Source organism: Aspergillus foveolatus, assembly GCF_047715535.1.
Source record: "Aspergillus foveolatus strain CBS 279.81 unplaced genomic scaffold BDW70scaffold_17, whole genome shotgun sequence".
Taxonomy (NCBI): domain Eukaryota; kingdom Fungi; phylum Ascomycota; class Eurotiomycetes; order Eurotiales; family Aspergillaceae; genus Aspergillus; species Aspergillus foveolatus.
Window position 1 is genome coordinate 330380 of NW_027396081.1, and position 13718 is coordinate 344097.

A 13718-nucleotide genomic window follows, 5' to 3' on the forward strand; every position below is an offset into this window, starting at 1 on the left:
GTTCTTGATAGGCGTTAAGGGCTCCGATAATAGGTGAGGTCAACCCGGCAACCGACATGAGCGACGCCACAGAACGGGCGGGGCCGGCGTCTTTGGTCTGTCTCGCCTCCCCAACAATCCACAATGTTTACATTCTTCCCCTTTAGGAGTTTTGACTTAACAACTGAACCTCATCCGAGGACATCACCTCGGTTTTAAAACTACATTGTTTTAAAACTACATTATCTCAGGCTGCTTGCAGGACAAGCACGTCCATCATGGAGCCGCAGGGGGATTTGCAGGCTGCTTCGACCTACATTAATAATGTCTTATTGGCCCGGGGCCTGGTTAAGAGCGGCCGACCGATTGATTTTGCGAACCCGGACAACGAGGAGGGCGGAGTGGCAACCACGATGGCGAGGATCATCAACTTGGTCAACGATTTGGTTCTTAGAAGAGACGTAGGCTTGCCGATATCGTATACGAGCATTTTGCTAATTGTTTCAAGCGTGAAGCAGAGCATCGAGAGAACCTAGCGACGACGATCCGGACACTGCGAGCGGAAGAATCTCACAAGGCGGTGGAAATGGTACGTGTGATAACAGTAAATGCCCAGACGTCAAAAGCTAAGAGTGTAGGAAAAACTCCAAACGAAAAAGTCTGAACTATCGCGATCGCTGGCGCTGGCGGAAGCGCAAGAACGAGCCCTCAAGACCAGCATGTCGAGCGCAGAGGCGACGATCCGGGGGCTGAAAGATCAGGTCCAGCGTATGAAGACGACTGTGCAACAAGTACGATCCCAATGTGCCAACGATATTCGAAAGCGCGATCTCGAGCTACAGAAGTTGAAGGCCCATCTTGCGGACCGACAACGAGGCAAGCGTGATGGTCTGGGCGTGACGACTATCAATATAAACCCTGCCGCTAGTCAATCGTCGCGGAAGTATCTGTCGGGGGGTGAGGGTGTGCATGATCCAGGATACAGCTTGAAGCAGGAAACAAACGAATTCCTTACACAGTTGCTACAGAATCTTAGCGACGAGAATGATTCGCTTATCTCTCTTGCGCGGAACACTGTCTTTACTTTGAAGGAATTACAAGGCTTATCGTCAACAGAAGAGCCGGCTGTTGACAACGGGTACTTGCAGGGGTCAGCTAGTACTGCTCAAAGGTCAACCTACGGGGGCGCTGCCGTCACAAGCCTGCCTGCTTCCTGCGAAGAGCTATCGGGTGAAATGGACCAAGTACTGGAACATCTTCGAACACTACTTACGAACCCATCATTTGTGCCGCTTGAAGAGGTTGAGGTGCGCGATGAAGAGATCAAACGACTCCGCGAAGGCTGGGAGAAGATGGAGAGCCGTTGGAGACAGGCAGTAACCATGATGGATGGCTGGCATAAGCGGATTGCACATGGGGGAGGATCCGTCCGAGCAGAAGAGCTCCGCATGGGACTGAAACTAAATGATCATGTCGACCCAAGACATTCGCAAGTCCGAGACAATGACGTGGCTATGCCGTCGCCTATTTTCGAGGACCAAGAGGATGAGGAAGATGAATACTTTGGAGTGGAGGCGACGGAGACAGAGCCGAACGATGACACCGAGCCCGCACCAGATGAGTCTCAGGAGAATTCCAGTCGAGCCCTGAAAGAGCGAACCGATAATACAGTGTCGGCGAAACATTTGCCGCGGAAGGAGGTATCTTTTACCGAGAAAGACCGCAAGTCTCCATCGAAAAAACAACAAGAGGACGACACGATGCCGATTAAAGCTCATCAATCTGATGCCGTAACTCGACGGCCATCAAGGAAACGAGTTGAGCCCAAAGGGCCGCGTCCGGTAGGTCTCGCAGGCTGCCCAAATCAAACCTATCTAAACATCGTATCTATAGGCCCCTACTCGGATGAGCGTGCCTCAGAAACTGGCGGCCGCTGAAAGCGAGGCTCGCGCGGCAGAGAAAGCACGCCAAGAGCAAGAGAGCCGAAAGAGGAGTCGTGGAAGTAAAGTTGCTCGGAAGAAGACAGGAGATCGGCGACGCAGCACACTGACGAGCGATGAGCTGGGGGAGTTGCTGGGAATGAAGTAGCGTCAATCGTCATATACCCATCTTCGTTTCTTCAATGTTTATTTAAACTTTTGAAATAGTTTGTCAAGATCACCCACTCCACTGGTACTGTGGTAATGAATGAAGTCACGGCATAAACCGCCAACCTCGGCACAAGTAAACTTTGGTTTAGCCCAACTCTACTTAACGCCTACACCTCTCCGCATTTGTTATTTTCTCTACAATGTTGCTCTAGACCTATGATTTTATAGGGACAATGCCAGACACATTCGCAGGCTGGGTCGCGCACGACCCTAAATCCCCTCTTACGTACGGAATCTTCATTCCCAAACCATTCGAGGAAACCGACATTGAAGTCCAAATTACCCACTGTGGTATCTGCGGCAGTGACATCCACACCATCCGTTCCGGCTGGGCTCCAGCAGACTATCCCTGCGTTGTCGGGCACGAGATAATCGGCACAGCAACGCGCATCGGGCGCGCTGTCAATAATAAGCAAAACATTCAACCCGGCGACCGCGTCGGCATAGGCGCACAATGCTCCTCCTGCCTACGTCCAGACTGCGAAGCCTGCGCCGACGGTGAAGAATCCTACTGTCCGAAGATGGTGGCAACCTACAATAGCCGTTTTCCCGATGGGAGCAAAGCCTATGGTGGGTATGCGAATCGGTGGCGCGGCCCTGGCCATTTTGTTTTCCGCATCCCTGAGCAATTGAGCAGTGCGGAGGCCGCGCCGTTGCTCTGCGGTGGTGTTACTGTATTCGCGCCGCTACGGCGCTTTGGCGCCGGACCCGGGAAACGCGTAGGAATTGTGGGTATCGGCGGACTAGGGCATTTGGGGTTACTGTTTGCGAGGGCGCTGGGGAGTGATGCTGTTGTTGCAATCTCGCGGTCTTCGTCGAAAAAGAATGATGCAATTGGGCCATTACCGAACAAATTGGGCGCGGACGCATTTATTGCCACGGGGGAAGACAAGAACTGGGCTAAAACGCATGCCAGATCGCTGGATATCATCATCTGCACTGTGTCCGGGGAGAATATGCCGTTGTCGGGATACCTGAGGCTGTTGAAGCGGAATGGGGTCTTTGTGCAGGTTGGCGCGCCTGAGGAGCCTCTGCCTGCGCTCAGAGCCTTCTCACTTATTCAGAAGGGTGTCAAGGTGACGGGATCGTCGATTGGTTCTCCTGAGGATATTCGGCAGATGCTGGACCTGGCGGCTAAGAAGGGTGTTCGGCCGTGGGTGCAGACCAGGCCGATGGAGGAGGTGAATTTGGCGCTGCAGGAGATGCATGATGGGAAGGCGAGATATCGGTTTGTGTTGGAGAATGGAGCGAAGACAGGGAAGCTATAGGTGTAGAGGCTTACAGCATGTGCATTTCGATTCTCGAAGCCTGGAACCTCCGCTCGAACCCAGGGCCGTCGTGTAGAATTACCGAATCGGGCCATTGGCACGAGTTTAACTATACCTTATTTGGATAAAGTTACGAAGTACGAGGTGTTACGTTCTACTATGGAGACAAGACAGAGTAGCAACGAAGTGGAACGCATTTATAAAGAGTCAATCCCGAGGCCGTTTAGGGGTCAGATTCTTTCAATTCTGCCACTTCTTTACCGGCTGTATATACTGAACTTCCAAGATGTCGGGCGGTTTCGAGGGCTGGAAAGCCTACCTCTATGACCCCTCCATGGCGGCGGCCGCCATTTTCATCGTTCTCTACGGCATCGTGACAGGCATGCATAGTTATTACCTCTTCCGAACGAGGACACGGTTTTTCATACCGATGGTGCTCGGAGGATACTGTCAGCGCCCTCCCAGTGTCCTGTCAAGCCCTCTCTAACAGGAGCAGTTGAGTTTATAGGATATATTGGCCGAGCGATATCATCTTCTCAGACACCTGACTGGACGCTGGGCCCTTATATCATGCAGAGCGTGCTGCTGTTGGTTGCACCCGCGCTTTTCGCCGCAAGTATCTACATGTACCTGGGTCGCATCATCGCGCTTGTGCGGGGCGAGAAATTCTCCTTTATTCGCGTCAGCTGGATGACCAAGATTTTCGTCGCGGGCGACGTCCTCAGTTTCTTGATGCAGTCATCAGGTACGTCAATGAATCCGTGTTGTCTGTATGAGCTAATGGTTGTAGGCGCTGGGATCCTCGTAACAAACTCGCAGCAGATGGGCGAGAATATCATTGTGGGCGGCCTCTTCGTGCAAATTATCTTCTTCGGTTTCTTCGTTACCTGCTCGTTCTTATTCCAGCGTCGACTCAGCAGCAACGCCACTGCGTACGGGGACGCCAGCACGACACCATGGCTAAAGCACTTGTATGCGCTATACGGCTCCAGCATCCTGATTCTGATTCGGTCCATCTTCCGCGTCGTAGAGTATCTCCAAGGGTGGGATGGCTATCTGTTGCGGAATGAAGCATTCATATACGTGTTCGATGCACTGCTGATGTGGTTGGTGCTAGTGATCTTCGTGGTCATCCACCCGAGCGAGGTGAATTGTCTTTTGGGTCGGGGGCGTGTTATGATAACCAAAGGAGGATTGAGTATCAGCGAGGTTGCGGTGTAAACGAGCGTACAGACCGTCTAGAGTAGATCAAGACTTCTATTTTCGTTGAATGGTCACTTGTTGGCTTTATGGGTGATTGTCATCTCCCCGTCCCATAATACTGCTCCCCAAGTACCTCTTCCATGCAGCCGTGGATCAATGGCCTCCAGTTGTCGTCAAGGGTGTACCAAACCTCACGTAAGACACGCGTGCCCCAATCGGCGCCAAACCACACATCGTGAAGCCTAAATAATATCGCGCAGAAATGCGCAAGAATGGCTAGAGCCAGCGGTCGACGGTCCCGCAGTCGTTCTAAGAATGCCGGTAGCAGTTTAATCACCCACCGACACGCCAGCGCAAATCCCAGCCCTGACTGAATGCCAGCCATGAGGTCTGCTAAATGGTCAATTGCTGCCTGGTAAAGGCTCGAGTCATGGAGGATCGGATCCTGCCGCGTGCAAGCTTCGTTAGCTTTGTGCAGCCGCTCGATAGCTGCTTGGGCCTGTACTGAAAGAACAGGGTCGTAGTCGTTCACGTGCTGTAATGGCGCCCAGATGCGGTCTTCAAGAATAGTGTCCATCGACTGGTTCAGGATGTCCCGCACCCCACGAGTAAGCACAAACGCTTGAACTAGGTCGCCAACCGCAGAACTGCCCGGCTCGGGAGTGCGCGGGAACCCGAAGGCATACAAGACGGTGATACTGGCAAAAGCAAACATAGCCTTGCCATTACTGATGTTAATGTCGGCGAGTTGTTCGCGGAAGAGCGCGAGCGCCTGGTCTTGATGCGAGATGGCAACATGGAGGTAGTCGCTCTTGGCGTCAACTGGAGTTCTCATTGTTCGGGTGCATGCGATATGCAGAGCCGACAGAGCGAGGATGCCGTGCATGAGGAATGGATAAGAAAGGGCTTGTTCGGGGACATGTTTGCGCCAGATCTCCTCAGTCTGTTGACCTCGAGTAAATATGCAATAAGTCTCATTGACCCACTGCAGCATCAATTCTAGGTCGCAGATATTCAGGGCAGGTAAGGCGGAATCGTAGGAACTTGTGCTGTTGCTGCGGAGCTGGCGCAGCAGGCTAAAGTCGGGCGATGGCGGTGCTGTTTGTCGGTCGGAGAGGGAGCGCGGCGAACGCGATGGCTCGTCTGTCATCCATCGGAGAGGGCCTGAGGAATCATATTCGCAGTCAGTCTGACGCCTAGCGCAGTTGGCGCAGACGGGTCGTGATTCGTCGCACTGAATCAGAATAAGTACGATGGAAAAGGACCAAATGAGTGCAATGGAGAGGGACAGGAGGGACTAGGGATGGAGCGGGGAAGGGTCCGATCAGGCGGGATTGTACCTTGACTCGTCGACGCTTGCATTCCAGGCAGCCATGGCGAGATTTCTGGTGAGACCTTCTTTGAGCCATGAGAGGCTGTTGCAGGCTCACGGGGCTTCAAGAGCTGGACCAGCCGATGCCTATTTTATTTTCTTGCTCATAGATCAGAGCTTTGCGAAGGATCGGGTTAGTGGGAGTTAATATAGCCAAGGCTGGGGACCAGACTAGGCTGCATCATTTCTTAGCGAACTACTCATCTCATGCAAAACAACGGCGCAACATAGTTCATTTCTAGAGATTAAAGCAATTGAAGGAACCACCATAAGGGTATAGCCAATGCAGGGATAGAAACATAGGAGAAAAACGTAGTTGTTCTTGATGTTCTTTCAGCCTCCGCCGCCGCCTCCTCCCCCTCCACCAGCCTTGCCCCGGCTGCGTCGAGTTTTCTCGTACATTGCCAGCGATGTGATAAGAACCATCAGGTCAAAATCGGGTCCATAACCAGCCGCCACCTGAAGCTTGCCATTCTTTCGCAGACTCTTAAAGCTGCTGCTGGTGAAGACAGCCACGATCTGCCCCGTCAGCTCGTCTTCGAGCTTGTAGTTACGAGAGCTGAAAGCAGACGGCGAGTCCCCATCGGCTCCGACTGAGTGAGTTCTCTTCCAGAGAAACCACCGGCGCTCAAGTCTACCGTCCGCCAGAGGAACAGACATCGGCCACCGGTACTTGGTCATGGTGAGGTTCTGGCAATGAAGATCCTCCCAAACAATGGTTCCGGCCTGTTGCGGGTCTCCCAAACCGATTTTGCAATGTCGCGAGAAGTGAAGGAACTTGCATACGCCTGCTACTGGCGCATTGCTGTCTTCGCCATAATGGACCGTGAGATCCGCCTTGTGCGGCGTCAGTTGCGAGTTGTAGACATAGTAGAGCTGGTTCTTGTCGGCATCCGAGACGCGGTAATCATACCGGATGGGCGTATGATAGATGTGATATAATCGTGAGTGGGCGAGACCAACGCCCTGCGAGCCCGCGGAATCCGAGCCCCTTGCCGGTGGGCTTTGCGATGTAACGGTGTTGCCGTCCAACGATTTGGTCTCCGAAGAAGTCATCATGCTTGCGACCATTTATTGAGTGAAGAAGCTGAGTTTTGATCAAGAGGCAGGCTGCGCCCTCCTTATATGCTCTCTCGCCATCCTAGAGGTAACGTCCCTCGATCACACGAAACTGGAAATACGAGCTTGGCATGGAGGCTGAGCCGTCAATCTTTTTAATGGTGTTTGTATATCCATGGATTAGACAATTCTTTTCCAAAGACGATTCGCCATACGGGTGATCATCTATGAGACGAAGACGGGCGATGCAGATCCAGTGAGTTCAAGCCTTCAACGGTGCTGGCCAGCCCGGCGTTGCTGTTGCCCAATCAGAGAGAACCGATGAATACGATCTTCTTAATAGAGTTAGCGTATACTCGCATCCACCTGGCAGACCGAGGTCTCTTGGCACAGCCTTACGGCCCGCAAGGGTCGTATCCGCGAATTGGCCTTGTCATGCAAGATGTGCAAGATGAATTCTGAATAAGCATTGTACGCAGTTACAACCCATTGAACACAGGCACTATATGTGCAGCGCTGTATGTCAATTTCTCCCTGAGATTTGATTAACGCTTCGCCCTTGTGCATAGTGGTCGCCCTACGCCCATCCGTGAATACGAAGTACCGTACAGCGTTTACGGTGGATCCTGAGTGACCCTCCTTTATTAGAGTCTGCTAAGCAGCGCATAGTCCACCAGGGCAGACTCACGGGTCGGTATTCTGCAGACAGCTCGAACCTGAATCACGTGGACTCACGTGACGCCAAGGCTCCGCGGCATTGAGCATCATAACACGGCGAGAAAATAATGGATGCGCGCTCGAGCTTCGCAACAAAGAAGACTTGCCGCGGTAGCGGCCCAATTAGATATTTAACTTTGATGGCAAGCGACTGACTTGCTTCTTCACGTCTTTTTATAACCCAGCAACCCCTTGAGCCCTTTGAGCGGCGTCGAGGCCCATCCGCGGTGCCCAACGAACGATTTCGTTACCAGTCTTACAATCCACCACGTTCCCACAGCTCAAGATGAGCTTTCCGACCTTCAATTTTGGCGGCAATAACGGTCCGGCGACGCCTGGAAATTCACGCAATATATTCGGGAATGGCGAGCCGCCGTCTCCCTCCAACTCTTTCACTCCCCAGGGCCCGCCTCCCTCTACCATATACGGCGGCTCCCAGATGAGCGCCAGATCACCGGCCAACTCAAATCCAATCTTCAACAGATCCGAGCTGTTGAATGACAGCATCTTTGGCTCATCTGTGGACTCGCCCGATTTTGCATCCCGGACAAAGAAGACTGCGCCAGCGAAACGATTTACAGCGTCAGAGTCCTTATTCGATGTTTCACACGGTCCTAGCTTTGATGAATCAACGAATTGGGGCGCATCCAATGGGTTTCAGCCGCACATGTCCGGCGGGTTAGGCGCTGACGACGACAAGTCGATGGAGGAGGACGAGGACGAGGACGAGGACGGTGCGGAGCAGACAGGAAAGACAAGGGGATCGGGTTTGAACTTCCTCGACTCACATATTAGCAGCACCGGTCCGTCATCGATACCTGCACAGCGCAAACCGATCTATGCAAATCCCGGGAATGCCAAGCGGCCCAAGCTTGCCGAAAAGTGGGCGGACCAGTCGCCTCTGCGCAACGCGAAGCTATCTCCAAAAAAGAACTCGACAATACCAGCAATTGTGCGGAACTTTGCTTCACGAGCCCGTAAAGCGACTGTGGACGAACCATTCGATTTCATTATTCGAACCGAAGACGAGATTTCTCGGATGTACGAGGAAACAAGACAGACACAATACAACGATGAGTATCTGCAAGAGACTATAGGAAAAATTTGCGCCGACCTATCCACTGTATGGTATAATAATTCTGAGAGCAAAGCGTCCGGTACGGTTATGGGTCCTGGAGACAACGCCGCGAATTCTACAAAGGCAGGTTTTCTTGGGGCGTTGTTGCTGCAACTCCACCATCCACCTGCTACTAAATCAACGGGTTTCCCCAACACCTTTGGGCTTGCAGCGCCACGTTACACGTTTGCTGGACGGCCGGCATCAGCTCCGATTCCTAAAGTTCTTCTAGATTGGCTGAACGCGAACAAACCCCTGTCAGACGAGATTACAGCTTTAAAGCAAGTGGGACCTGATCCTACTGCGTCGCCAAGCTTCTGGGAGATTGTCATTGCTGCTGTTCTACGAGGTCAGCTGTCAGAGGCGTCTCAGATTCTGCGCTCCGCCGATTTCAACTACGCTCGCTCAGCACTGGAGGACGGTTTGCCGCAAGCGGGATACCGTGGAGTGCAGTTGCAAAATATCCAAAGATGTATCAACAAGGCGCTCCAGGTTCTGGAGGCATGCCCTAGCGTCCACAATGATAACTGGGATGTCCGGGACGCGGAATGGTCATTGTACCGAAAACGTGTACACAACGCTATCACGGATCTTGAAGAATTCGCGGAAGGAGAAGAGCAGCCAGCACCCGCGCCGGCGACCGGAAATACTTTCCAGGCCATCAATTTCGGACTGGGATCGAACCCCTTCCAAGGCCCTTCGTTTACCGAATCTGCACGTATGGCCGAAAGCCGGGTGCCATGGACTGTCTACCAGAATTTGCGGTCGGTTTACCGAATCATACTCGGCGACCCGGCGGCTATCATGAATTATGCGGAGAGCTGGGTCGATGCCACGATTGGCCTGACAGTCTGGTGGGATGGCGAAGACGACGAGGAAGCCAGCCCACTTCCATTCCTACGCCGTGGACAGTCGCCGTCTAATAATCCATATCTCCGCCGTCTAAGCCTGGCTTTCAAGCATGCAACAAGTACAGAGAAGGACGAGAAAGGCTTCCGTTATAATTCACTGAGCGGAATCGAGGTTGGACTGGCCGCTGTTTTTGAAGGTGACGTTGCGGGTGTATTAGAACTGCTCCAGACCTGGTCTCTCTGTGTGGCTGCTGCTGTGGCAGAGATTGCCTCGGTTGGTGGCTGGCTGGAGACGAAGAGCAATGCTAAACCACCTGGCCTAAGCGATAATGACCTTATGGTTCTCTCTTATAACCAAAACGACGCCCCCGCAGGGGTCAGCAGAGACGATGTCCTGAGTGCATATGCTACTGGTCTATCTGAGAGACCGTCGATTGGAAACGAGCATGAAGGTCGCGAAGGATGGGAGTTAGCCCTCGAGGTTCTGAGCAGGCTAGATGACAGCCAGAAGATGCAAAAGAGCGTTTCGGAACTGCTAGACAAGCTTCCGCTCGACACGGCCGAACAGATGGACAAGGTCGTTCTCTTGTGCTCCGAACTGGGACTGAATAAAGAGGGTAGACGTGTTTCCGAGGTACGTGCTCCAACGAGTGTCCTACAGGCAGGGTACTGACTTTTCAGCGCTATGGGGATCTCACTGTTTCCAATTCGGAGGAATACGGCCTGGCGCTCGTTTGCTACGCTCGCGCGCACAATCGCCGCAAGGTCAAGTCCGTGGTCGACCTGCTTATCTCGTACAGCCTCGTCCAATCCCGGGCATATCCCGCCTCGAGCGATCTCGACGAACAGCTGCGAACGCTGATCCGAGAGCCCAAAACGTGCCTCTCAGCGATTGCACTTGCAGACGAGGAGGCCGCTTCAATACTTCAGTTTTACTTTAGTGGATACGCAACTTTGCGCCGGTTCTACGAGACACGTGATGAGGCAGTCAACCTTCCAGCAGGACAGAAGCCCCGCTATAAGCCGCTGGCCAGGCGGAGGGCCGCAGCGCAGGCCCTGGTCGCTGTGATCAGCAGTGCTGCCGACAGCATCTATGGGGGACTGTACGACCCAGATCGCGATTCAGCTATTCAAGTCGATGGACTTCTAGCTCTTCTGGGCGAGGCACTGCCTTTTGTACATCGTAGGTTCCTTACTGTTTGAAAGGTATGAAGATTCGTAACTAACAGATAAGAATCATCATCGATCCTGAACCCCTCTCAGCAATTTGCTATCCTCTCCGCCATCGAAGATCTGGAGACCGTCACACCCCGCGTCTACGCCCAGTGCGAGGAGTGTTTCCGTTCGACCCTTCTCGAGTACTACTCCAAGCAAGCCGGCAAAGCCAGCGATTCTTACGTTCTCCCTCCCTCACCGCGCGCACTCCTCAAAAAATCCGTCTCGTCACTTACAGCTTCAAGCACATTCTCCATTATCGGCAGCGACATGCTGGGTGCGCGCACCCGCTCGTCGTCGGGGTCTGCCGAAGGGTCGGGCGTGCTGGTGCCCCGAGATTGCGAAAAGACACCGTTGGTACGAGAATGGGATTGGCGCGCTGGATTGCCGGAGGATACAAAGGGCGAAGATGTACTTCGAATGCTGCGGTTGGGACTGGCAAACGGACTGAGCCTGGAAGCTTTGGGCCGGGCTTACTAAACTTTTCCTGTTGTTCTTTACAGAGTATTTCCGGCCCGGCGTCTGTTACTGTTGCATGATTGCCTAGCATGTACTTTAGTTTAAAATTAGTCATAAGTGTGCAACATCGCGTCATACGCCACAGTCCTTATTTTTGGCGAAACCGCTGGAGTCCTCCGAGAGAGAGTACGCCGTACTCAGCGAGTATACTTGCGAGTAGGGAGAGCAAGGTATGGTGGGCAGTAAAAGTATAAAATGAGGCTGATGACTTGGACAAGGTTGCTTCAGCCTCAGCGGATCGTGTAAGGCGTGGACTGCGTCACATGATTGGCTCAGCCACCATGAGTCAATTCGGAAATTCTGAAACGGCACTCTGAAACCGATGGCCTGACCACGCAGTATGCAATCGGCCGTACTGTCTCAGCAAAGAACCAGCGCTGACCAGGCTTGCGATTGCTGACTGACACATACCCGGAAAAAGAAACTAACCTCAGGTGACGAAAGACTCACGACCGTTACGGCGCCATCGTCCGACTCATCGATAATTTCCTGAGGATGACATTCCAGCTGAAAAAGGGCGCCGTCATACGCCCGGCCCCAAACTAGAGCATTTCGAGCGGGAACTGGGGGCCTTTACGCCGTGCTATCGCCGTCCCTGGCATCCCGTTCGTCAGTGCTTGTCCCGGAAGCGCTGAATGCTCGCTAATGCGGTCTAGTGGTCCCCAGGCAGTGGATCCTGACGCTACTCGAGGTACGCCATGGTGATCACTGGAGCTGGCAATGGACTGGGCACTGACGTTCAGCCCTGGCCTCCCTCTGATTACCGGCCTTTGACCCTGCTCTTCCAGGCCTTCCTAGTCTTCCCGATGCCTTGGAAGGTTAGGATGCCTAGCAGGGATGCTCAGGTAGTTTCCCGCCATGCTTCCTGCCATGCACAGTAGGCCTAACTTCGGCAAGGCCGTTCCCACATCCCTGCTTTGACTCGTGGCTTGGCTCTGCCCTATGGATTGGATGGGGAATGGATTCATGCAGAGATGCGTTCCAGCCGTTGAACTGGTCCTTTGCTCAATTCGTCCGTCCAGTTTAGCTGTTGCGGCTCCAGCTGCAGCTGCATCGGCAGCTGTCATGGACTCCATCTATCGGTTATTTCATGTTCAGAGCTGGGAACTGTCCTTGTCACTCAGAGTCATAGGTGCTTGATACCTCTGCTCCTGCACTCCCATACGAGGGCACTCGCAGATACAGAAAGCCACTTGAATAGGCGTCCACTGGCCTTATTTTCTTTCCTTTTTTTTTCTTCTATTCTTTTCTACCTTTCCTCTTCTTTTCCTCCCTTGTACTCTTCTCCGGCATTGCGTTCTGAGCGGAGTATCGGATCGGGGTCACTGTCTGAGTAGGTAGGTGTCTCTTGACATCAGGGCTGGAAATGGTGCGCCTAAGAGGATGGTGACAAAATGAGTTGACCTGAGTGATCTCTTTAAATAAGTATAAGAGTCGATGTGTCCTCCGTGATCAAGCATATCCAACTTACCACGAGCTTGTGAATTACCTGCATTATTCTACTTCTACTTTTGCTTCTGCTTCTGCTTTGCACCACTTCCATTTGCTCTACTCGCCTTTACTCTACCTTCGACAGCCGCATTGACTTGTTTCTTCTTCGCTGCTACGAACAGTCAAGCCTACTACCAACACCACTTCCATCTCCACCGTCATCGTTATCACTGCAACGCCTCAAACAAACAAGAATGTGCTATCAACTCATCGAACGCTACTCTGTCTGCGGCTGCCTCTACCACCAGCACGCTATCGACCCTTGTACCGCATACGGCCAGCGCGGCCACAAGACGCAGGAAAAGACTGTGCTCGTGGGATACGCTTGCCCCCGGCACTCGCGAAGAGGGAGTGGGTCGTCTGGGAGTTCGAGATAGCCACCACCCCTCTACTAGGTTGGTCGAGGACAAAGTGAACTTCGTAAATTGAATACGTTCACGCAAACCAATCGCAACTTCCAGGTCTCCACTCAGCTTATTCACCATTTGATTTCGGGCCTCGATATCCCTCTCGCTCTTCGGTGTGATGTTAGTTATGTTTCGATTCGACGGGTGTTGCCGGTCAACATCTTTCGTCCTTTCTTTCGCTCGCTCTCGGGCCTTTGGAATCAGGGCTCTATTTTCGGGTTCAATGTGGTCCATTACATATTTCTAATCTGCTAAGGCTGGTACTGACGATGTTCATAGTTGTGCTTGAGCGTCGTTGGCATTGTACGTTTAAATGAATGATAGCCATTCTTAAAATCTCCATAGACTCAGGGTAGATCTCTCGTTTTAA

General features: G+C 52.7%; 6 protein-coding genes across 6 annotated transcripts; 3 read left to right on the forward strand and 3 right to left on the reverse strand.

Annotated features, from left to right (window-relative positions):
• Positions 1-257: 257 nt before the first annotated feature.
• Positions 258-3397, forward strand: BDW70DRAFT_149451 (uncharacterized protein; the record flags this gene model as incomplete). Its single annotated transcript, XM_073739012.1, has 6 exons — positions 258-440; positions 488-568; positions 639-1820; positions 1873-2063; positions 2204-2271; positions 2310-3397. 6 exons carry the CDS (start codon positions 258-260, stop codon positions 3395-3397), a joined length of 2793 nt encoding a protein of 930 aa, XP_073597130.1.
• A 295-nt stretch (positions 3398-3692) lies between these two features.
• BDW70DRAFT_134163 (RTA1 domain-containing protein) lies at positions 3693-4981 on the forward strand. Its single transcript, XM_073736449.1, has one exon. The coding sequence runs from the start codon at positions 3968-3970 to the stop codon at positions 4616-4618; it is 651 nt and encodes a 216-aa protein (XP_073597131.1). The 5' UTR covers positions 3693-3967; the 3' UTR covers positions 4619-4981.
• On the reverse strand, positions 4698-6060 carry BDW70DRAFT_167136 (uncharacterized protein; the record flags this gene model as incomplete). The annotated part of the gene is made up of 2 exons (XM_073742165.1): positions 5941-6060; positions 4698-5834 (listed from the first exon to the last, which is right to left on the reverse strand). The coding sequence occupies exons 1-2, from the start codon at positions 6007-6009 to the stop codon at positions 4698-4700; spliced, it is 1206 nt and encodes a 401-aa protein (XP_073597132.1). The 5' UTR covers positions 6010-6060.
• A 245-nt stretch (positions 6061-6305) lies between these two features.
• BDW70DRAFT_149454 (uncharacterized protein) lies at positions 6306-7031 on the reverse strand (the record flags this gene model as incomplete). The annotated part of the gene is made up of 1 exon (XM_073739013.1): positions 6306-7031. One exon carries the CDS (start codon positions 7029-7031, stop codon positions 6306-6308), a length of 726 nt encoding a protein of 241 aa, XP_073597133.1.
• A 799-nt stretch (positions 7032-7830) lies between these two features.
• BDW70DRAFT_30954 (putative nuclear pore complex subunit Nup85) lies at positions 7831-11876 on the forward strand. Its single transcript, XM_073743727.1, has 3 exons — positions 7831-10350; positions 10398-10899; positions 10951-11876. Exons 1-3 carry the CDS (start codon positions 8035-8037, stop codon positions 11409-11411), a joined length of 3279 nt encoding a protein of 1092 aa, XP_073597134.1. The 5' UTR covers positions 7831-8034; the 3' UTR covers positions 11412-11876.
• A 941-nt stretch (positions 11877-12817) lies between these two features.
• On the reverse strand, positions 12818-13716 carry BDW70DRAFT_30878 (uncharacterized protein). Its single transcript, XM_073743726.1, has one exon. It carries the CDS (start codon positions 13580-13582, stop codon positions 13109-13111), a length of 474 nt encoding a protein of 157 aa, XP_073597135.1. The 5' UTR covers positions 13583-13716; the 3' UTR covers positions 12818-13108.
• Positions 13717-13718: the final 2 nt, after the last annotated feature.

Excerpts from the sequence above, each read along its gene's own strand:
- BDW70DRAFT_134163 (XM_073736449.1), top strand. The coding sequence starts at position 3,968 with ATGCAGAGCGTGCTGCTGTTGGTTGCACCCGCGCTTTTCGCCGCAAGT.
- BDW70DRAFT_30878 (XM_073743726.1), bottom strand. The coding sequence starts at position 13,582 with ATGGACCACATTGAACCCGAAAATAGAGCCCTGATTCCAAAGGCCCGA.
- BDW70DRAFT_30954 (XM_073743727.1), top strand. The coding sequence starts at position 8,035 with ATGAGCTTTCCGACCTTCAATTTTGGCGGCAATAACGGTCCGGCGACG. Across the intron at positions 10,351-10,397 it reads AGGGTAGACGTGTTTCCGAG|CGCTATGGGGATCTCACTGT; the intron begins GTACGTGCTCCA and ends CTGACTTTTCAG. Across the intron at positions 10,900-10,950 it reads GGCACTGCCTTTTGTACATC|AATCATCATCGATCCTGAAC; the intron begins GTAGGTTCCTTA and ends CTAACAGATAAG.